The sequence below is a fragment of the Prionailurus viverrinus genome, chromosome B2, assembly GCF_022837055.1.
Source record: "Prionailurus viverrinus isolate Anna chromosome B2, UM_Priviv_1.0, whole genome shotgun sequence".
Taxonomy (NCBI): domain Eukaryota; kingdom Metazoa; phylum Chordata; class Mammalia; order Carnivora; family Felidae; genus Prionailurus; species Prionailurus viverrinus.
The window spans coordinates 53,171,511-53,196,934 of NC_062565.1; the positions used below are offsets into that span (position 1 = coordinate 53,171,511).

The following is a 25,424-nucleotide window of genomic DNA, read 5'->3' on the forward strand; positions in this document are numbered from 1 at the left end:
TGAAAAAAAATTAAAAAAAAAAAACAGAATACAACACTCTTATTCTTTGGGCAAATTCTTCTTGGGGCAGAATAAGAATTGCACAGGGAATCAATTTTGCCCAGGACAAAATTGGACAAGCATGCTGTAACAGTAAATACAAGAACATGAAATGGAATAATTGCCTGTGTAATTTTTAGGGGAAAGAAATAATTGATTCTGGTGTTATTTTGATTCTATAAATTCTTGAAATTCATAAGAAAATAAAAGTCAGCAATGCAGTAGACCAGGGGTCAGAAAACCTTTTCTTTAAAAAGATAGTAAATAGGGGCGCCTGGGTGGCGCAGTCGGTTAAGCGCCGACTTCAGCCAGGTCACGATCTCGCGGTCCGGCAGTTCGAGCCCCGCGTCGGGCTCTGGGCTGATGGCTCGGAGCCTGGAGCCTGTTTCCGATTCTGTGTCTCCCTCTCTCTCTGCCCCTCCCCCGTTCATGCTCTGTCTCTCTCTGTCCCAAAAATAAATAAACGTTGAAAAAAAAATTAAAAGAAAAAAAGATAGTAAATAGGGGTGCCTGGGTGGTGCAGTCAGTTAAGCGTCCGACTTCAGCCAGGTCACGATCTCGCGGTCCGTGAGTTCGAGCCCCGCATCAGGCTCTGGGCTGATGGCTCAGAGCCTGGAGCCTGTTTCTAATTCTGTGTCTCCCTCTCTCTCTGCCCCTCCCCCATTCATGCTCTGTCTCTCTCTGTCCCAAAAATAAATAAACGTTGAAAAAAAATTTAAAAAAATAAATAAATAAAAAAGATAGTAAATATTTTAGTCTATGGGGTCTACCATTACAATGAGTGAACCTTGCCACTACAGCGTGAAAGCAGCTATATACTAATGTAAATGGATAGATATGGCTATATTCCAATAAAACTTTACTTTTGGAGGCTAAAATTTGAACTTCATATGATTTCTACAGGAAACAATATTTTATCCTTCTTTTGAGTCTTTTTCAAACATTTAAAAATGTAAAACCTATTCTTAGAAATTGGGTCATACAAAAAGAGGCCCTGAGTCCTTACTTCGCCAACCCCTGCATTAGACAATAACAGGAATATTATTCATTCATCCTTGTCTTAATTAAAACCATCACATATGAATAAAGACATTGTAGCCAATAACACATACAAGTATATATGAAAAGCCATAAACTACATATATGGTTACATGAATTCCATGTTTATAAAAAGAGAAAGTAAAACTTAAAAGTCAAATAGATCTGTTCCATCTATGCAACTTTTCATGAAGGCTAAGTGATGTATATAATGTAACATCACATAAAGGTAACGAGCAATGAAATTTATAACAGAATCTGGTTCCAAGAGTCTGATTTCATAAAGCATTAGGACCATATGTTTATTCTGTCAGAAATAAAAATTAATGGATGAGTGAGGTGAATGTGGTACCAAAACCAGCAAAGCCTACAATTAGGTTTACTATAAATGGTTGGCAGAATAAACTAAAGGAGGAAGGGCAAGGAAATTAAATTTATATCTTTAAAAATTATTGATTGACAGCTCTTTGAAAATTATAATGAAAGGGACATAATGCCACTGTAGATTAACCTGCTGAAAAATGAAGAATTCTTCCAGAAATTATTAAAATGTTCTGTTGCCACAACCACACTAGAAAAGTATGCTAACATTCCTCAACCACAATGGAGGTGTTACAAATGCATCATCTTTGTTTTGTCTCATAACGGTAATAATATTGAGAAACCAGTGCCAATATTGCAAATATTGCTAAATACTTTATGCAAATTTCTTTATGATCAGTTTCTGCAAACAGTGCAAGTTTAATCTTTTCTTTTAAGGGGTTATGTTGTCTTAGAAAAAAATTGTGAAAAAAAATATGGAGGTTAAAAGTAGCAAAAATCGGGCGCCTGGGTGGCGCAGTCGGTTAAGTGTCTGACTTCAGCCAGGTCACGATCTCGCGGTCCGTGAGTTCGAGCCCCGCATCGGGCTCTGGGCTGATGGCTCAGAGCCTGGAGCCTGTTTCCGATTCTGTGTCTCCCTCTCTCTCTGCCCCTCCCCCGTTCATGCTCTGTCTCTCTCTGTCCCAAAAATAAATAAACGTTGAAAAAAAAAAAATTTAAAAAAAAAAAAAAAAAAAAGTAGCAAAAATCAATAATCCTGAACTCTACATAGGACTTCAATGGTCTGTCTACTAGTCTCTGAAAAACAAACATTCAAGTAAATAGACATGGGTTAGTTTAGCTATGAAGTAGGCCAGAAAAATTAAATCCAGACAACTCCATATACCAATATGGGTTTTCTTTCTTTCTTTCTTTCTTTCTTTCTTTCTTTCTTTCTTTCAAATCTAGTATGAGCTTCTTCAGTGGGTGAAATATAGACATACCTATAAAGAAAAGAAAAAAAAATACCCAAAACACAATTTAACACTCAAGCATGTCAAAAGCTTAAATAAGTCAAATATGATGAGAAACTATGCTTCAAACTAAAAGAGGTGTTAGCATTCTCATGCTCAGGGCCCAACAGAAAAATGGAAGTCAGCACCTAAGCAGCAGGGTTTTCACTAATTTATAGAAAATGGAAATGACAAGTGAATGAAGGTCTAAGAGGTAAAGAAGCAGGAATAATACTAAAATAGACTGATAATGTAAACCTTGATATGGCACTGGGGGGTACAGAAATTCATGATAAACTCCAAACACATAACAATCCCTTTCAAAGATAAGAGATTTTCAAAATGCTACCGCCATTCTATCTTAATCACCATCTTCTAAAGCCAATGAATCCCTCTCTTGAATTTATGCACAATCCGCTAGGAACTACTGTTATTGATTTGTGTAGCAGTAACTGTGTTCTTCTACGTACAGATGTCTGACACAGAACAGATTACAACAAAATAATAACTATCTGCTGTGTTTGTTGAATTCTGGTTAGCGAGGCATCTATGTGGGTGATCCAACTAATATCTTCAACTTTGAACTTACTGATGTAAAAACTGTCCAGAAACCTGAGTTTCCAACTCCCCACCAGGCATTTCTAAATAAAAGCTTCCTAAATGCCTCCTACTCACTATTTTTACTTCTGACCTTACACTCTTAAGATGCTACCCTTCAGATCACTACTTTGGTTAACAAGATCACTGTCACCTAGTGGCCCAAGTGAGAACGTTTAGTAAGTTTCTTGATTTTCTTTCTTTCTTCTTCATGTCCTACACTACATTAGTCCACAAAGCCCATTGACTGACCCATTTCTAGTCTAGATAACCTTTTGGAAACCCCGTGCTCTCTTGGTTACCTCACACTTCCTCAACATCCTCTTCCAGTAACTCTGACCTAGGATAACAGTTCATCCCTGCTTTCCTCCTCCATCTCTCACCATAGTCTTCTATCTCTTTTACGGAATTGCTTTTTGTCCTTGCTTATATTTAAAGTACTGATGCTCCCACAGGAAGCTCTATTTTTTTTTCTTTTACTTTATTTTCTGTGTCACTGTCAAGTCCTAACTTTCATCTAACAATCTGGGCTCATATCCATATCATTTTCCTATACCTTCCACTTATTCTTGACACTCTCATCTCCCAAAGCCCGTCTCACCACCCGCTGCTGGCCCCATCCCACATGTTTTGGTTTCCACTTCCCCTTTCTCCAATCTATAATCTTTGCTACTTGGAGTGTTGGACTAGCCTCCTAGTCATTATCTGTGCTTTCGATTTCCTCCCTTGGCATCCCATCCTTCACTCTGATGCCAAGTTTAACTTTTTAAAATGCATATCTGATTATGGTACTCCTTTTTCCAATTTCCGGATGAAGACACCATAGTTCCTAACTATCACATACTCTACTCTTTATAATCTGGTTCCTGCATACTTTTCTAGTTTTTCTCACACATCTCACACAAAGCAACTTGCATGCCCAGATATTTAACATGGATTCATGGCTCTGTAACTGCACATCCATCTGAAATGGCTTCACCTCCCTTTCCATTTCTGGAAAATGTCTATTATTTCTCATATAAATCCCTCATGAAGTCTTTTGAGCCATACTTGGTATTGGTTAGGTGCTCTCTCCTTCCTACTATTACACTACCTTATATCTACTCGAATAGAATTGACCTCCTAATAATTACTAACTCTCATGTCTTTCCTATTTCTGTGGGAGTGGTTTTTAAGAAGCAAATTCCTTAGTTATCCATCTTTTATCAGCATATAGTTAATACTGTGCTTATTGCACAATGGGTGCTTATTTATTTAAAAAAAATTTAATGTTTATTTATTTTTGAGAGAGAGTGTGAGTAGAGGAGAGGCAGGGAGAGGGGGACAGAGGATCCAAAACAGGCTCTGTGCTGACAGCAGAGAACCCAAAGTGGGGCTCAAACTCACAAACTCACAGACCATGAGATCATGACCTGAGTCCAAGTCAGACTGAGCCATCCAGGTGCCCCAATGGGTGCTTATTTAATATTGAATACATTTATTTTACAATAAATCATGCCCAGATGTATTCTCTCTATGGATTCTTTCTAGACAGAGAATTGGCAACAGACACAATCTATTAATGTCTATTGATGAATTTATTTTATATAATTAATTGCTCAGATAGACTGGCCAAATCAGTGAAGGCCTCTAAAATCTTTCTTGTGGGGCGCCTAGGTGGCTTGGTCGGTTAAGCGTCCGACTTCGGCTCAGGTCATGATCTCACTGTCTGTGAGTTCGAGCCCCGCGTCGGGCTCTGTGCTGACAGCTCACAGCCTGGAGCCTGTTTCAGATTCTGTGTCTCCCTCTCTCTCTGCCCCTCCCCTGTTCACGCTCTGTCTCTCTCTGTCTCAAAAATAAATAAACATTAAAAAAAATAAAATAAAATCCTTCTTGCTTCTGAAGTCTCAAAGGCCAAGAAACTCCAATAAGCAGGAATATTGGTACTTTTTAGGGAGAGAGCTTCTAGTTTTCTCTGATATAAGAGTCTGAACTCTTTATGCACCAGTTCTGAAACACCAAACCATATAACTCATTAAGAATTAACAGTGATAATGGCTTATACCAAATAAGCCATGTACCAATGTTCTCAGTTTTTTGTTAATATTAATTCATTTAATTCATTTAATTAATTAGCTCATTGAATTAATTTAATTCTCATCTGAGGGGGCAAATACTATGAACATTCTTACTTTACAGATGAAGAAACAGAGATAGGGAAAGGTAACATCTTGTCCAAGATTTTACAAATAGTAAATGGTGGACTCAGGATTAAATGACAAAATCCTAAATAGATAACAGATAAATAAATGTACAGATAGATAATATATGCACAAAAATAATTGTTGCTTTAGGAGGGATTTCCAAAATTTTGCATGATTCAGGGCACAAATAACAGTTTTTAGTATTAACTATTAAATAAATCAAGTGAATTAGAAACATTCTCACAGGTGCAGCCTTGTAGGGTTTCCACTGCAACCGTGATCTTGAGAGCCCCAATTTGGAAACAACCAAAATGCTGTTTAAGAGTGGCATGACTAAATCTACCCTGACACACACACTGCTGACTATATTGCAACAGTTAAAAAGAATGAGGTCACTCTATTTGAAAGATGGCTGAGACATATTGTTTTTTAAAAAATCCATAAAACCAACTCTATGACATTCTGGAAAAGCCAAAACTTTGAGGACAATAAGGAGACCGGTGGTTTCTAAGGGGAGAGAGAGATGAATAGCCAAAGAAAAGAGGATTTTGAGGACAATGAAAGTACTCTGTATGATATCATAATGATGGATACATATCGTTATATATTTGTCCAAACCCACAGAAGGTACAACACCAGGAGTTAACCCTGATATAAAATATGAACTTTGAAAAATTATAGATTCTTCCTTGTGATTCATCCTTGGTAAGAAAGGCACCATTCTAATGAGTAACGTTGATAATGGGGGAGGCTAAGCATGTCTGGAGCAGCGGTATGTGGGAAATCTTTGTACCTTCCTCTCAATTTTGTTGTGAACCTAAAACTGCTCTAAAATAGTCCTGAAAACTACATAAGATATATCATTTATGTAATTAAAAACACATAATAAAAATATATTCTCCACAAGAGATGTATATAATGAGGAAAAGATTTGCAAATACATGTACAAAGAAGTACAAATACCATGTTGATATGTGTATCAGAGTAACCTATTTCAAAAGTACTTAGGGGATCGAGAGAGAATTTTAGTTTTGCTTATTATTTGCTTATTTTTAAGTAATGAAAATATGTGGTAATTACATGATATAAAACCTTTTGGGGAAATAATTGTAATTAATTGTTCTTTCTGGTTTTGATCAACATCAGTCTGTCCAAGAGGCATGACTTTATATTGTATGTATTAGGCAAAAGATAGTGCCTATCAGAGTTGAAAATACGTACAAAATGTTTCCATTCCAATGACTCTTTGAACTAGTTGGCCTAAGAAATCACCAAAATCTTAGGCAGAGCCACTAATGACTGGATTCACCTTCAACTACACTGAGTATCCAGCACACAATAAGCAGACTTTTCAAGATCTGCAGTGAACGAGGACTTGCCATTTGTCTTACAGTTCTTCCAAATTCTTAATACTCTATTCTTTTCAGCACTGATATAGTCCTTAGAACGGCATCTTGTTCTCAGCAGATTCTTTACAATCTTATCAACCTAGTGCATACAGCGTTTTTAACCTAACTAATAAAATAGCTATTACTTCCAGTTCCTTCCTCCACATGTAAAATTCAAATAAACATCCATTGTGCTGCCTCATGGGGAGGCAGTATCTCCCGCAGTGTGTCTGCTCAAACTCCTTGCCAAAAATCTGAACAGAAACAAAGAGGGACAGGTTCTACAGAAAATCTGGGCACTGTGGCACTGTGTATACTCCCCTGAAAGAGGAATTTAGTTTTTTCCATACAATGGACACATTAATTTACTTAACAATTCCTATTTTGTGCTAGACAATGTTTGTTCTAGGCTCTTCCATAGAGCGAGCCTACAGAACAAAGGGTTACTAAGAAGTTGGAAGGCAAGAATCTTTGAAATAGAAAAGAAATTGGGTAGAGAAAGTGAGAATGACCTGGGTTTTAATTCTCCTGCATTAACTGAGACTTTTGACATTTGGCAATATGCTTTGGAGAAGAACAAAATGCAATCAGGTAAACATCTAATACAACTCTCTTCCCCCATTGGCTTCTTTCTTAGCCATGTAGTCTTCAAACAGTAATTTATTGTAAAGGCTTAGTGCTATTACAGCATTTATTATTTATATTTGAATAATTTTAAAATTTCACTGGCATTTCAAGTCTCCTAAGTATCAAATGTTGTGTTTATATTAGCATTCCCTTTCCTTAAACCCCTGTCTGTTAGGCCAAATCCTATGAGACTTCTTCCCGTCTGCTTGATTACTACCTATTGAAAGGTTACGTCTCCTAGACACAAACCAGCTACTTTCTTTCTTATTATCAAAATATGAACATGCTCCAAAACATCTACCACATATTTCACAGAAATGGCTGCCAATGACAAACTTTTTAAAAAGAAAATATTGGTCTGTATTAGAATAATTTTGTACTCTAAACAGTGTTAGGAAACTGGTGAAAAGTTACATGATTTCTGCTCCATGTGTTTTATTCATCTCTAGTTATAGAAGTACATTTGTTACTTGTGGTCAGAAAGAGAAGATAAATAGAGTTCACCAACAGGGAAAAGAACCTTGATGATTTCAGTCTCTGGAACGCCTCTGCCACAGTCGTTACAAGCTCCAATAATAAGTATGCAACTTGCACTTTTCCCTTTGTGACTTCCTAAAAAATTATTCACTATTCTGTCCATGGTTAACAAAACTTTTTCTTAATGCAGTCTGCTACATCAAATTAAAAACATTTCAACCAATTTCAGAACCATTCTACATGAAAAGAAAAATATACAACTTTGACAGGCTAGTATTTACAGGGAAGAAAAGGTCTTAGAAAGTTATTTTTCTCCATCTTTCATATGAAGCAATTATAATTTTTGCCAAACTAAATATCTTGTGAAGATCTTTATAAAATAGCTTTGTAACAAGGCACAAATATCATGTTTTACTTTCAAGTGAAAAATATGGCTAAACGTATTTGTTGAAAAATCATTTTAAAACATTGCTCTATATGTAGTATGTAGTTTAGTAAAATGTAATTTCATAAAGAAATCTATCCCCATTTCTGTTGCTGGATACATCAAATAGACTTCTTAGGAAGCTTCCAGTGAACTCCAGCTTAGTATGTTTGTGGAGCGTCCCAGGTGTAAAAAACTTAATCAAACGTGTTATTTTGGTTTTATTTATAATAATTTCTTAACACACATATACATGTGACTAACAAAAAAGTGCAGTATGATTTGTCAGTTTCAAGTGATTGAGGGAAAAAAATGAAGATTGCAGGAATAACGGCAAATATTGTCTGAATGTCTTTTTGGAAGAGTAAAGCATTCTAATTTGTTTGAATACCATATGCAGAGATCTTGTCTGTTTTGTTCACCAGCTCATCCATTGTGCCTGGCAAGTACACTCCATATGGTGGCCATTAACATAGAACACATACTTTTCAAATGAACAAACATATTGTACTCAGTTGGGATGTTCTAGGGTAAATTTTCCCCTTCAAACAGATTTATTTTTTATAGATAAAGAAAATTTCTTGGAATAAAATAGCCATCATTTCCATCTAAGAAAGGCTTACGAAAATCTGTTTGCAGCCTGGACTAAACAAGGTACTTACTGGTATAAATAATATGATTCAATAACTTCAGATTTTGGCAGTTAACCATTCATTCCAAGCTACTGTATTTTTATCTTCCTTTTCTATCAATTAATAGATTAACTTGCAAGTACATTGGGATAATTGTGCATCTGTAATATTTTGTTATTAAATGTTATACATATGTGTGTACGTACATACACATACTTAAAGCAGATTATCTAGACAATAGTGTCCAAATAATTAGTGGAAATGGAAATATTATCTTAATTTCCATTTAATCTGTCCTGCTTTTATTGTCAGAAAAAAAAATGTAAACTGCATGATTCACATGTATCGCTTCAAGTACTAAAGAAGTATTTTTCGGTTGAATCTACCTGGTTACCCATCCATATTTGAGAGGTTCTGGGAGATGTCAACTCAGCAAGTTGTGCAGTTCAGTTTTGGCTAGACTCTGTTGACGTAGCCATTTCATAATTTTATTACTGCCAGCTTGATTTTAATTTGAACTGAATCTTTCAACATACAAAGGCGAGTCGAGTCGTACTTATTTTGAAATGCACAACTGAGTGATTCAGTGATGAAACATTCTGAGGATGTTCGAAACATTGCTGCATGATTTAATAGACCAAACAAAGGTATATCCAAAGGGTAAATTTATTGTGGCTACTTGATTTGCAACATATGACCCCATAACTCTCTGCACACAACTGCTGCTCTGGTTTTATCTTACCTCCAACACTGGACATTCTGGAGGAGTCCTGATGAGAGTTGGATTTATTGCGGTTTTGATTTTTCCGTTTGTTCGCCGCTCTCACAGATCGAAGAAGTACCTCACTTGCCTTGAAGAAGGCCACCATGAACGGTTGTTTTGACTGAGGCCCATGTCTTCCCACGAGACCAGCGGATTTTACATTGATACTTCGTCCTAGAATGGAACGCACAAGCACTTGGTTTATGAAAAGAGCTAAAGTTTACCTGCCGTGAATGAATTCTGAGGGTACTTTGAAAAAGTAACATTACTTTTTAAAACATGATCAGAATGTTTTCTTTGCAGGCCACAGATTTTTATAAACATTGAGAGTTTGCTGTTACAGACAATTATCCATGCTTGGTTTTCCATTTTGCTTCATTCTTCACCACAGAACACCCTCAGGCTGCCTTCACTAGCTGATCCTTCTCAGACCTGGAAGTCAGCAATATTTTATATGGAAAGGCTTGACTACCATCAGCCTGGAAATGTCCACATTAAGTAACAATTTCAAAAATATTAGCTACGGGCTCTTCTGCATTAAATGCCCTATAATTTTCCTCTAAGTGAGAAAAGCCGAATGGCTGGCTGGGTGTTTCTACTTTCTCCAGCTTTTGCACGCCTTTCAAGTGTTAATTAGTGCTGATAGCCTTCCCCCTTCACCTCTGGCCTGTGCCCAGCAAACTTTACAAAGCTATAGCTCCACTAAAAGCTCCTCACGGGTCATTCTGCAAGGCCCTGCTGGGGATGGAGGTTTGCTTTAAATTCCAGTTTTCTCGACCTCAGAAGTATTTTGAAGTAATCATGGAAATGTCAGAGTCCCTCCCTTTCTGAGTTTTGACACACCTGGATGTTTACTCAAAGGATTTCACAAGTTGTTAACGGAGCCTGGAGATTCTCAGAAAGGAGACAAGACTCCAGGTGAGTTTGGAGACTCACCTTTGTCTCTAAACCAGCCTGCATCCCAGACCCTTCTGAGGCTGTCGGTGTGGTTGTGTATCAGAGAATGATTGCAACCAGAGCCTGTACCAGGAATGCATTAGAAGTCAAGGTGTTTTAGAGACTAGAAGTAGATGTTGATAAAGAACCTATCCCATTGGGTAGTAATACTAATACTTACAGTAATGCCAAATGTGTTTGGAACATTGGCAATATATGTGCCAGGCATTTTTCTAAGTGTTTTCCATATGATAATTAATTTGATTCTACAGATACTCTAGGAGTTAGGTGTTAACTATTTTCCCCCTTTGACAATTCACTCTTGTTCTGCTCTTCTAATTTAAAAAAATCACTGAAAATTATATATATTATATAAATATGTGTAATTTATATATGATTATAAAGAAATATATTTATAATTTTCAGATACATGCGTGTGTGTGTGTGTATATATATATATATACTTCCAGTTCTAGTCTGATATCTAGTTCTATGAAAATCACCCAAGGAGGAATAACTGTTTAACCTTAGGTTGTAAATTTAGTTGAGAATTGCTAAAAACTCATGCAAAGTTTCTACTCTAGATACAGAAGTCACCAATCTTTTAAGAGTAATATATATAATGTGGCTTGAAATATGTGCATGATTGACTCTGCCTCGCCCCCTGAGAGATGAGCATGTTTTCTTAAAATATTTATTCAGTAAAGACTGTGGAGTAACCTCAGTCCATTATAAGACCTGACCCACCTTAGAAGAAAGGGAAGGAAAACAAGTCCTTGAAACGGCATCAATGGCATTTTAGCAAATAAACTCTTGCTCTTAACAAAATTTATTTTGGCAGCATAAACACTTTTGTGTATACTTGTATTGTGCAGAGACCTTCTACCGTCAGAAAATGAGACTGTGTCATGTGAGGCTGTGCAGCTGTTGAGAGGGACACAGAGGTCCTTTAAATGTGGAGGTATTGGTTAAAAGGGGGGAAAAAAGAAGAGTGCGTGCTAATCCAAGCTGCATCCGTATCCTCATCAATTGTTCTACAACGTCTCAGGAAAACTCAGTTCCCACAGTTATGAAAATGGCTATCTGCCTCACAAACGCCACTAGGCTCAGTCCTACCAAAGAATTTACAAATAATCAAAGCAGCAAACCTTAAACAAATAAGCATATAGGTTCCTCTTTTTAAATGCAAACTTACAGTGGCTCTATGCCAGAGTCTATATTTCTTAGAAAAACTCTATCACTGGCATAAATGAAAGAGGCAGTTTGATTTGTGGTCAGAGCAGTTTCCATTCGACTTCCACTGTAACAAATGTATTAATTCAGCTCAGACTTCCTCCTTCTGGCAGCCCTTTTGCTGTAAAAAGAGAAATTAGAAGTTCCAGCCAAATACCATACCTTGAACTGACCCACTTCAATACATAAACACTTTTACAACATGTTTATTCAGGTGTAGCACTTGAAATTGGTTTAAGATGTTTCCAGTGACAGAGAGCTCAGCAAAAGAAAAAAAAAAAAAAGAAAGAAAGAACTGAGAAACTTAGCTGTTATGGAATAGAATAACTGGCAATCTGTTCTTCAAAATTTTTTTCTATCTTGCAGTACAACATAAAATGTATTTGTTGAGCTTTTATTTTGATTTTTTTAATGAAGTGTTAATTTAACAGGAACCAAATTTTTACTTGTATACATTGGTGACTGCAGAAATCATTTTTTAATATATGATCTCTCTAATACTAAAATAGGTTGCCACAAGATGTTCACAAATGGAATAGAGTAAAATCGGTTTTCCATTCATTACAACACACACTGCCCCTTTTATAGTTAAATAAGCACTTAACACAAAGTTCCAAGTTTCCTTTGGTTTGCTAGAGAGTATCTTTTATTATCATTCTAGAGATTTTCAAAGTTTTAATGTTTATCTGTGCAGAAATAATACCACCCTGAAGATTTACGTCCTGAAAACTGTAAAGATGTGTGTTGGTTACAAATACGGGTTTCTTGGCTTGACAAAGGTGGATATTGTGTGTGAAGAAAAGTAGTCTTCAAACCAATGTGAACTCCCTTTAAAATAACTTTTGATATTATTAAGTTTCCTTTTGGTTTCCTTTCTACTTCAGCAACGAGGTGACTATTAAGATTCCATAAGTTAATGCTTGTTCAGTTGCTCTGGGTCTTGAGCTACACCAATAGAACAGTAACTATGTGATCACCCCTTCAGACACAATATACCTGTGTTGATCATGTTGACTAACCCTTTTGAATGGCTGAACAGTTGTTTTTGCCAGAAGTGCTAATGGGACCCAGGCTATATTGCATGTATTAAAAAATAGTGAATCTTTTATTAAATGTGTTCGAAAATGTTGAATTTTCTTTTTAAAAGTCCAGCTTGTCTTATTTTTTTTAATATTTCTTAAGTTTTATTTATTTTGAGAGACACCAAGCCAGTGTGAGTGGGGGAGGGGCAGAGAGATAGGAAGAGAGAGAATCTCAAGCAGGCTCCGCACTGTCAGTGCAGAGCCCGCCGCGGAGCTTGAACTCATGAAACCATGAGCTCATGACCTGAGCTGAAATTGAGAGTCGGACACTTAACCGACTGAGCCACCCAGGCGCCCCAGCATGTTTTAGATATTGCAAATATATAAAGAAGGAAGCCTCCCTAAAACATTTGATGTAGAAAAATTTTATGTAGGTGTGTATCATAGTGGTTTTATTTTTCAAAGGTGATCCTTATGTTTGATTTCTAGCTAAAATCAATAGATATATAAGGGTTAAGGATTGGATGGATATACAGTGAAAATGGAAATGGGCTTGGGTAGTGAAAAGAATATTAAATAAAAGGATGATAAGGACACCAGCTTGAGCCCAACCTTCAGCTCCTTGGGATTTAGGCATGCTTAGGCATAACTAGAACGTTGCTAGGTTTAATGCACTAGGCATGGAGTATAGAGCAGCCTCATGAGAAAGAATTCATCCAAAGAAAAAGGTGAACCCAGAAAGTATAAATTCAGGACAATGTCCCAGTGAGTATAGAGAAATGAAACCATTTGAGCAGCAAATATATGGGCATATTATTTCTCAGTTTCATCAACCACACAGTGAGTAAAGATGGGCTTCAGGTGATACCTTCTAAAGAAATGATTATTATTCTCACACAAAAATCTGAGAGGGAAATATGTGAGGCTGGAACTCTAACCTAGTAAATTTTGCCATAGCTGAAGCTGGAGATTTGAGACTTTCAGACCCGCTACTCTGACCCTTATGACTTTGTATAAGCAGTGGGGTCAGGGGATTGTATTCACATGTGCCTAAGGGTACAACCATCCATTTCAAATTTACAGTCACTGAGAAGGTAGACTGGCAAACAAAAGATCTATCCCAAAGTTACTAGTGTTATATCTCAGGCCATTCTTTTCGGAAAATGTGACTTTCAAAATGTTTATTTCTTTAAAAAGAAGGTTATTAAAGGAGGCTCTGACATAAAACAGCTCTTCAGAGGCATGTTGATATTATAAGGATAAGTGGTTCCAAATTTGAGCATTTAGTTTTCCTCCAGAATACACAGTTTGAAAAACATTCATTTGAGGGTTTATCAGTCTAATGTTGATATCGCTCTAAGATGTTTGCATAAATTCCAGTTTGCTTTTTTTTCTCCTATAAACCCACGGTAATTGACTGCTTAACCCAAAACACCTGTGATGGAACTAGTGCCCAAATTACCTTTCCTTCATTTTGAAAAAGACTCTTGCAACATCCTTTATGGACTATTTCATAGAAGACAAATCATTCTATGTCATTCTATGTGCATTGTTTCTCATCCACATATCCTCTTGATCTGCCTTTATTTTCAATCTGTGATTAAATTTGATTCTGGTGCTCTTAAATTATAGTTTCTGGGACTCTAAATTATACTGGATTCTACCCTTTTTTTAGAAACAGATGATTTAAAATGTGCAGAATTCGCTACCCAGTATACAGACTAAATCCTTTTTATATCAGATTTTAAGGAATGTGGGGAAGAAAGAATTCTGTCTACTTAAATTCCATATGCATTCTAACTCAAATTGACTTAAATTAAGCATATTGTATTCTAGCTATAAATTTCAACTCCATTATAATTTGATCAAATTTGCTTAGTTTCTAGTTGTATAGTAAACTCCCTATTGCCAGTTATAAGCACGTGGATTTGAAGTATCACAAACATAATTTTACATTCGTGCTCAAAACTTTCTTGTGTTTAAGATGGTTTACATTGCCTTGTAATCTTAAACAAAAACAAGGAAAAGTTGGGACTTGAAACTATTTCATGTTGCTGGAAACTCACAGTTAAGTGGTAGCTGGAAAAATTTTTTGAGCTTTAGAATACAAGGTAGTAGGATCTTTGATTTGTTCTTCAAAGTAATTCTGGGGTCCTATTCGACGAGCTGGGCACTTCATGTAATGCCTTTGCTAGATCTTTCCATTCCCTTCTTCATACTGACATTTAAAAGAGTAAATTAAAAATAATCACTTTATTTTATACGAAATAATATATATGTGCAATTATATATTCATTATTAAAAAGTGTTAAAAACAAAAGAAGGGACAAATTTGATAATATATGTGAATAGGATAGGATTCTGTGGCTGATAATAAAAGAGAAATGACACACTGGAGGTATGAAATCCATGGAGGGCAATTGGGAACCAGATCTTGACACAGTGACATGAACTAGGAGTTCAGAATTATCTGCAGACAAGAACTGAGTTTACCATTCCTGGTAACATAACCGTAGGGGAAAAAAATCCATTTTCCTCTATCTAGTGTGTGAAGGGTAAAGAAGTTTAAAGAAAGAAGATATTTTTTAAAGAGTTGAATTTTTTTTTTTAAATTTTTGTTGAAGGGACTATAATGCCTCACAGTTTGAGAAAGTGGTGGGGATTAGAAAAAAAAGTGTTCAGAAACATTGGCATGATGAGTCAAGGCGCACGTGAGGGGTAAGGGTGGGGGACACAAACATTCAGAACTGAAACTCATGTGACTGCAGGAAGGAGGGCCTGGGGGAAGAAAGGCTGAGAACTGTAAAGGAGCAGAGAGGTTTGTGCCTAGTTGTGGAAGCTGTCCAGAACACTCAAGTGTTTTATTGCACCAAGGGTGGGACTGAGGTGATGGAAAACGATCGGTCTCCTTCCATAGGACATCATTCTGAAATGAGGAGGCTTACTGTCTCAAGCCTGACAAGCCCAACAAATGTTTTTTACTCAGGCCTTATTTTCAGCTTGTGAAAATATGAATCTCAAACTAGGAACTGCAGTTTACCTTCACATAAGCACTTATTTTTTAATAGCTCTTCTCTTTATATATAGCGCTTTTCCCCTGAGACCCTACAAGCTTTACAGACATCATCTGTCACATGCTCCCCAAAGATTGGTTAGCAGTTGGTCTTACAGTCCTCATTTATTTTAAGAAAGCAGAAACATTCTTTTCACAAAACCATGAGAAGAGTGGATTATTTTTAGCCCTGTTTCCAGTCTGATGTGACTTTTTAAAATAAAAAAGTCCACACTTCTTTCCTTTCAAATCATAGATTTAAATAAAACTATAACATAGCAGACTTTCCACAGAAATCGACAAAAAGCCTCGAAACACTATTTCTGTGGGTTAAGAAATCAGTGAACAGAAATTTTAGAAATCAAACATGTTTTAGTTTGTTTGATAGCAGTGAAATTAAGTTAATTGCAGTGAAATTAAATTATTTTCACACTTCGTTTTATCTCTAGTAGGTGAAAGTGGCCTTTGAAATGAACATAATGCAGTTACTTGGGAAACTGATAAGTGTCTAAAGGAATCATTCATTTTTACCAGTTTATATGATATATTATTCAAAAGAATTGTTATCATACAGAAAAAACATGGTTCATTAAATGTTTGATCTTTCCTTTCCGTTTGATAAGTAAGCCATGAAACCATCACAAGCTACTTGCAGAATCTTTAGACAAGTCCATACCACCAAAATGAAAGAAATTTATTTTGACACCTAATAGAGAATGAAGAGAGTAAAAGGTATTTTCCAAAATATGCAATGAAGACCTGATACTGAGATACCTAAAATGTACACCATGGTAAGTATCTGTTTTTGAAAAAAAAAAAAAAAGTTAAGACTTTTGGGAGTTAATTCTTTCCTTCACATATGAAGTTTGGATCACAAAACATTTTTTTTTTTAGTGAAAAAAAGCAGAACTTTTCTTCACCCGTTTCTCATGTCTCTGGCTATGGAAAGAACGTGAACTGGCCTGCCTCACATAAGGGAGCAGTCGCACGATGAGATCTCACACCACCATGAGGCCACGCGTGGTGTTCCCCAGAGCAAGTGCATCCTGCTGAGCTGTCTGCATGCAAAATAATAGCTGGGTTCCAAGAGCATTACCTTTTGGTTATCCTGGGTCAGCAGCATCATCTGATTTCATAGCCTAAGTAGATCTTTCATATTTCCATTAGCTCCATTACTTTGGAGAGAAATTACGTGAATACTTCCGCATATAAATATGAGTACCCATAATAAATAATAAGCATGCTCTTCAAAAGGATCAAGAAAAGTGGGAATTGAGAAGTTGGCTAAGTCAGTACTTCTGATGATAAAACTGTTGCCATCTATTGAAGGGAGGTACCTCACTAGATGTATATGCACCATATTTACACCTTGCAATCACACATGGGTTACACTTGAAAATTGAATAAAATAACAATCAGAGAAGGATCGGATCTTTGACTCAGCCCTGTCAATCCTAAAGTAGCATGCTATTCCTTTAAGTGTTCCCCTTTGTTGATGATCGGTTAGGCCTGATGCTTTGTCTTGGGTCTCTGCTTTCCACCTTGCAAAGACTCCAGGAAAACCATCTATCTCAGATCTGTCAGTGACACACACGTAGTGTCTGGAAGAAGTGTTACAGCTGCTTGTTTTGTTAAGTTCAAGGTTGGACTTTCCTTAGTAAGCAGGAAAATAAGGATTCAACACTTCTCACCAGCCATGAAAGGGCAACTGGTTTCCCCAGTGTCTATGCCACTCAAATTGCAATGTGTCACACTACAGAGAAATGAGCATTCATTTCTAAGCAGCTGAGATATGTCATCCCCTTATCAAAGTATTTTCCCTCTACTTTCAATTTCAAATTCTGATCACCTCTTGCAACACAGCTATTGGCTGTGTTTGTCAGACACTTTTGCTTCTCTTTTGGTTTTCTTCTCTCCCACTTGAGCTTACACCAGGTGTGCCAGAGGTGAATTCTCAGTTGCACAGAATACAGTGGCAGCTCATGCCTTATATTCACTAAAGCTTCTCTTTTCTTCCCACTGTGTTCTCTGCTCACGATGCAAAACAAGCACTGCTGTTATTTTCACAATGTGTCTTTAAGAAATATGGATCTGCAATAGGTGAAGTTCACAAAGAGAAGAGTGGGAAACACGGAGTTAACTCTAGTGTATGATGAGAATAAGGAGAATCTCATATTGTTCATGGCTCTAAATCAATATTACCATGAAAATATTTACCCTCAGATCATTAGTTAAACCAGAATTAGAGTCTAGAATAGGGAATATAATGAACAACAATAACTGGCATATGTTCCTGACATTGGCATTTGTTTGGCAAGATTGGTGATCCATGGTTACTGTTCTGAATTAGGGAAAATCAAAAACAGAAATACAGATGTAGCCAAACACTTCCATATCCTTTTTCATTAAGGGAAATCTAAAAAATGGTAAAATACATCTTTCACCAGATAATGAAGTAAGACTAACTCCTGTTTGTCTCTGCTTACTTTAAATCACTGATTTCAAAACTCTTTTTCACGTATGTTTTTGAGTTGTGATGATAAAATCTGGATAAGAAAATTATGTTTACCATGTGTCTCTCATTGAAATATCAACATACTATAAATTAAAACAAAGAAAATTGCCTTTAAAACCTAGTTTTAAAACATTGTATATATAATGGACATGGTAAAAGCAAATTCAAGTTCTTCCATTTATTACCGAATATATTCCATAATCAACATCTACTTATAAAGGAAAATTATTTTCTCTCTACGAACCATTATACAAGATTAAATTAGGCTATGAGAGGCCCATTTCAGCCTACTGATCAGATAAAAAATATAATGCAGACATTTTAGAAGAAATAAGAATCATGATTCTTCCTTTCTAACAGAACTAAAGGATCTATAAATTACATTCTGATCATTTTGTTCAAAGCACCAGGTTTTTAGAAAAGCAGTCATGGTTCACCCAACTAAGATCTGCTTATAGGGAAACAAAATGAAACAAAACAAAACACAATCACAAATTTTAAAAAACGTGTTTAATTGCCAGAGGATTTATTTTTCAATTTTGGGGGGAATATCACCCTAATGTGTTGATTCCAAAACACAATTCAGCTAGTCCAAGATCTCTTCAGGGTTGAAACAATACCAACTCGCCGTCAGCTTTGATGCTGGAAGGTGGGAAGGTGAGATGGGGGAAAGGATTGACTTCACACTGACTTTCTGTAAAATAATTTTAGAATTTGGAAACTGCATGCTTGACTGGCCTCAGGGCAAGTTTGCTGCACTCCGACTTAAACTACAAACTTAAGCACCAGTTGCCATTTAAAAAGGGCGGTGAGGGAGGTAGATATGAGGATTCCATGATGAGGAATATGGATTACGGGAGAGAAAATGACAGGAGAGCCTATCAAAATACATTAGTGAGATATGTACTGTACCAAGGAAAGACATGTTCATTATTAAATTCAAAATAAAGAAATTAAATTTGGCTAAATTTAATTACATGTTGAAGTGAATCACTACCTTTTCTACTTTTTGATTTATGAGTGTATCAAATTAACTATAATTGTGTAGGGGCTGAAAGAAATACTGAAGTAGTTAGATTTAGAAAACAAAAAAATATGGTTAAATTGCTGTTACTTTTTGTGGTAACAAAAGGTAGATCAAAATTCAATACCAGACAGAAAATATAAAAACTCAAAGGTAATTCCCAAAAGGTCCAACATAAAATTCAATTTTGTCCCATAACAATCATTATTAATAGCACTGTTTTATTTGGAAATTATAAAATTACCTTTATTTTTTCAGTTTGGAATTTGTACAGAATTCATATAATTTGTGGGAATCATAGTATATAAGAGCTGGCTCTGAAAATAAATCATCATTAGATTCATGGGCAAAATTATTAAACTTCCTAAGACTGAGTTTCCTCATGTACGAAATAGGATAATAGTGAAGATAAAGTAGATATTCCATTTAAAGAGCTAGTAAAATGTCAGGCACTTAATAAGCTCTCAGTAAATGTTAGATTCCATTAGTTATTAATATTATTGCAACTGACCATCACAGCAAATACACAGTTTGAATATTTATTTAAGATGAACTAAAGATTTACCTAGGAAGTAAAACTTAGGTTAATCATAAAGAACTAAAAAATATGAAATATTAGCCTGGAAGAATAATTGACGTTGGCAAAAAAAATATTGCCAAAATCAGGGTATAAAAAAGCATATCTTTATGTAGACAGAAGATAAATTTTGATGAATACAGTGAGCTTGAAAATACATGAAGTATAGTTTATGAAAACCATATATGACTAATAAGAGAATTAATAAAGTCTAGGGTTGAACAAAGTACAAATTTACCAGTGCTCCAATATTTATGTATAGTTACTCTAGCCATGAAAGACATATTGATGATTTTGCTCATTTTTATGCAGTGGGAAAATTGCAAAAATCTAAAGCACACAGAAAAGATTTATGTTCTCTGATGTGCTTTAAGACATTACACGAGTTCAAAAACCCATAGGTCACAGCCTACATGATTTTGGAAAATTAACAATACTTATTTTAAACCACAAGGGAAATCTATGTCGTACTTATTTTCAATAGACATTTTTACCATAAAGATACAGGAATTCTTCTCAATGGAAACTTTTCTGAATCATTCACATAAAGTGACCAATATAGTTTGTTTCTTCTAGCCATCTTTTATTTATTTTCTTAATTTATTTTTTTAATCTTTATTTCTTTTTGAGAGAGAGACAGACAGAGTGCAAGTAGGAAGGAATGAGAGAGGGAGACACAGAATCCGAAGTAGGTTCCAGGTTCCCAGCTGTCAGCAAAGAGCCCGACACGCAGCTTGAACTCATGAACTGCGAGATCATGACCTGAGCTGAAGTTGGATGCCTAAATGACTCAGCCACCCAGGCTACCCCTCTTCTAGCCATCTTCTAAATACCTCTCCATGGTTTGATTCATACAAAGAATGATTTTTTAGAAACTAATACATTTCCATAGATTAATTTATGCTTTAATGTTTTTGAAATTCTATAGAAATAGGATGGACACTGAAGCCACTTTAAAGAAAGTGTTCTGGAAAATTTTAGATTAAGTTTTATGTTTTGTTATGATACTGAAAAAGTTTTTGTGGCCCTTAAAGTAAAAGAAACTATAACCTGTCTAAATGCTGTAATAAGAACTCTCTAAAAACCTTAGTAATTATAGATTATCAACTGTGAACTTATATCTGATTCCTCCCATGATTACTTCAGAATGTGTTTATGACCAAATATTTTCCCTCTACACACACGTGTGTGTGCACGCATGCACACATTCACCTACATGCACTTATCCCAAAAGAAAGTTCATGAGATGTCTAACATTTCTTTCCTCTCTTTACCAGTTTCTCCATCTCTGGTTTTTATACAATATCTTTAATTTTGGTTTGAATGTAACTATTTAATACCAGGTTCCTTTAAGAGGGTACATTTCCACTAACTGCACCCTCTCTGAATATAATATTCATATATGTATAACGCTTAAAGTATAAATTTAAGCTCATAAATTACAATTACCTGATAACTTATGCAATGCAACAATCCTTAGAAAAAAGGTCAAATAAATGGTGAATTCTTCCAGTCACATGTAGCTCATTCTGTCACCATTAACGTCCACTTATTAGGCACTTTTTTTTTCTTATGCCTCAATCTGCTTCCCCCCTCCCCCCCACCTCACATTAATTTAATTTCTGGACTGTGGGGTAAAAGTTCAATTTTATTTATTTATTTATTTATTTATTTATTTATTTGAAGTCTGTTCTTCAACTCTCTTCCTAATTTATTCTTAAATATTCATCTAAAAGTCAAGCAAGTATGCTCTAAATATCCTTAACATGAAATAGTACATAAAGAATGACTTCCTTTATATTAATCATAGGAGTATATGCTCCCTATTATTTTCAGAACATTTAGCAAGATATGTGATTCTTGCAGTTTCTTGGATATGCAGTTTCTCTCATTTATTTATTTGAAACCAATTGTCATCATCATAAATTCAGCAAAAGGGAGCCATATGGTTTTATGAACAAAAATGACTTAATTACTTTATAAGATAAAGTTCAGATAAGGGAAGAGAATATTATCAATCTCAAAATGTTTAAAAGATCCTCTGATAAGTAGACATAATTCAACTTTTTGAACTTAGATAAATACTGAGAAACTATAGTCAAAACAGCAGGACAAAAAGAAAAATATCACCCTTGATCTCTGAATTTCTTCTGCTACTTATTAGCACTATGTCAGCTGATATTCAGATTAACTGGCCACATAGATCATCTGACCCTTGACACAGATAAATAGTCATTTGACAACACAGGCGCTTAATTTGGAGATTTTTCCCCTGTGGTAAAAACGACTCTCTTAGGAATCCTTAGGATAACACAACAAACTTATTTAACCAAATACTTCCATTTAAAAATAGCAGATTCTAGGACATTAAATGGAAACAGATACACATTAAGAACTCTTCATCTATCTCACATCAACATGCTCACATTCAATAAAGTTTAAACGAGTATCAACTTAGTAACTTACACGTCTGTTTAACATATAATGACACGAGGACTGTAGACACCAGGATATATTTTTCTAATTAGGAATAAATATTCTGTAATTCGAAAGGTGCCAGTGAATTTTTTAAAAATCTGACTTTTTAACATAGCATATTTAAAAGATATAGCACGATATTGCAATTTTGAGGAAAATTTTTATCAGTATGTTGAATTACTCTTCACTGAGTAGGGAAAATTAGCAATTAACACAGACCTCATGGCTGTAGAAAAAAAATGAGTAATTCCATTCCCTATCATTAATGTAGATGGAGTAGCTGCTAATTCCCAGGAGTGAACAGTAACAAAAACCCATGAGTAGGAACCCTGGGTAATAAAAGTTCAAAAATACTTTCAAGATAATAGTACTGATAACTAAAGTTGACTTTTTTTTTTTTTAATTTGCACAATGTTGGTGAAAATAATAGAAGATTAAATTGTGTCTTTAGAAAAGCTCTGATATGTGTGACTTCTAAAAATACAACAGAGAAAACCCTTGTGCACTAACAAGCAGAAAAAATGCTCCAATTTTACTCCTTTACAATGTCTGAGAAATAGACAGCTGCTGACCAGCATGGGTCAGATTATAATCTGAGGAGGAGGAACATTTACAATGGTTTGTTTCCTTCACTTTCAGGAAGGTCTTCTCTGATGTTCTTCCAATGAATTCATATGGTATCTTCCATTTTCTGATTATTTTATAGAAAATGGCATTTATAGAGTGGGAATTTTATGCAATGTGCTATAAATATCAGCATGACATGTTCAGAAAAACCCTTTAGCAAAGACCATCAATATTTCTTTAGCCACGTGTTCTTTGAACATTAAAATACTGCTTCTAATTCTACCTTCTTTGTAAGAAGACATCTTGATGCTAATAGGTTTATGAAGCCAAATACTAGTAATTCATACTGAGGCATCTTTGGTTTGGAAATTGTTTCTAATGGTAATATAGGCTAGCCTTTAATCAATTATCCCTATATGGGTAAGTTTATTAAGTGACAAAAACTTGTTTCCATTATATTCTTTTTTTAAATTTTTTTAACATTTATTTATTATTGAGAGACAGAGACAGACCGTGAGCATGGGAGGGGCAGAGAGAGGAGAAACACAGAATTCGAAGCAGGCTCCAGGCTCTGAGCTGTCAGCACGGAGCCCGATGCCGGCTCAACTCACAAACCAACAGATCATGACCTGAGTGGAAATCGGACGCTTTACCGACTGAGCCACCCAGGCGCCCCATTCATTATTTTCAATGAAGTCATTTGTTATCCCCAAAATATCTATAATATGTTTTCTAAGAGTAAGATGATTGGGGCTCAAGAATGCTACTATATTAGTACTAATAATTTTATAATCTCTGGTACCTATCAATAACCAATATAAGGAATCAATTAATCATGATGTGTATCTCTGAGTGTTCATTTCTATTGGCTTCATACTCCAGATTGGAATATATTTAAAAGTTTCCTATCAATAATCACTTTATCAACCCAAGTTATTAGACATGAGCATAATGTAGCTACTTATACATTTGGCTGCCAACTCAAAGTTTAAGAACATTTATCAATAATCTCACCTTTTTCCAGTGGACTATCATTTGTGAATTTATCTAAAACTTCCTTAAATCATCAGTACAACCTCTATATTTAAAAAAAAATGGTCCTAAGTTAAATGAGTGTCACCTGGAGTAAGTGAAAAGTCTGTGTGCATTCTCTAGTCCTATTCAGCATAAAGACCTTTTATTCCTGTCTTACCATATGCCAGGTCCTTTCAACCAATACAGCCTCACACAGTCATTGTAAGTAATTAGCACTAATACTCATTCTATTAATGCTATGGCTAAAACATGAACTACTTTGTCAGAGCCAAGATTTAAAAATTTTTTTATGCTTATTTCTGAGAGAGAGAGAGTGAGGGAGAGAGAGAGAGAGGGAGATAGTGTAAGCAGAGGAGGGGCAGAGAGAGAGGGAGACACAGAATCTAAAGCAGGCTCCAGGCTCTGAGCTGTCAGCACAGAGCCTGACACAGGGCTCAAACCCACGAATCATGAGATCATGACCAGAGCTGAAGTCGGACGCTTAACCGACTGAGCCACCCAGGTGCCCCAAACAGAGCTAAGATATGAATCTAGTTTTCCTAATAATTTCTTCTTAGAATTTATATTTCTAGAATGGAGTTATTTATTCTATTTCTTTATCCTTCTTATGTCAATTAAGTATGAAAAAATTAAGTATACAAACTAAATTCTATGTTATCTGTAGTAATAACTATGTTTCTCTATCTTATATTTAAGCATCAATCATGATGGAATTTTATTTCATAGTTAATACCTCTGAAGTTTGTTTTCTTGAATTGGCTACAAAATTCAGTGAAACGTTGAAATCTGTCTTTAAATCTGAATTTTTACCTTGATATGCTTGGAAATTATGCCACAACTTCATTTGAAGAAAAATGGATATTAGAGTCTTATTAAAAAAAGAACTTTATAATGTTTCTGGGACATTAAACAGTACTCTGACAAAACAACATTTTGATGACTTGAATACAAATGAATCAGAAACATACGGATTGAATTTTCTTTGACGTATAAGTGGGTTTGAATAGAAAGAAAAAAAAGTCATTGGCAAAATTCATTCTGAGTATTGCCAAACCTAAAATGTCTGAAAACATAGGATTTTTTAAAGACATTCTAATGAACCCAAAAATACTCTCTTTGTTTTTCCATCTCTATAAACCCAAGTTTGAAAAAAGGATTAATGTACTTGGAAGGTTTAAACTATATAAAGCATCAAACAGTGGGAAATTGTAGTGTTTTGGGGGAAACACTTAGTATTTAAAGCTCAGTTAAATTGCTATCTGTGTAATAAGCCCTGTATGTATATATGTGTAAAGAATAATGGTACCATAGGTTTATTAACAATTTTAATAAAGACCTAATAATTCAGATGATTAATGTGTTTTTATAACTTGGTGAGCTAAAAATCTTACAATAAATTATAAGACAGACCTAAGCCTACTCATTTGCTGTTAATAAAGAGAGACTATCTTATCACAGGAATCTATTAACCACCATGAGAGAATGCTTGAGAACTTTGAAAGTG

At 35.3% G+C, this 25,424-nt stretch overlaps 1 protein-coding gene across 1 annotated transcript in view; it reads right to left on the bottom strand.

Moving 5' to 3' along the window:
• The window catches only part of BMP5 (bone morphogenetic protein 5), a 117,334-nt gene that overhangs the window by 9,919 nt on the left and 81,991 nt on the right, over nt 1-25,424 (bottom strand). The window contains exon 4 of the mRNA XM_047860435.1: nt 9,461-9,655. Coding sequence (XP_047716391.1) covers nt 9,461-9,655 — 195 coding nt within the window. The remainder of the gene's footprint in view (nt 1-9,460; nt 9,656-25,424) is intronic.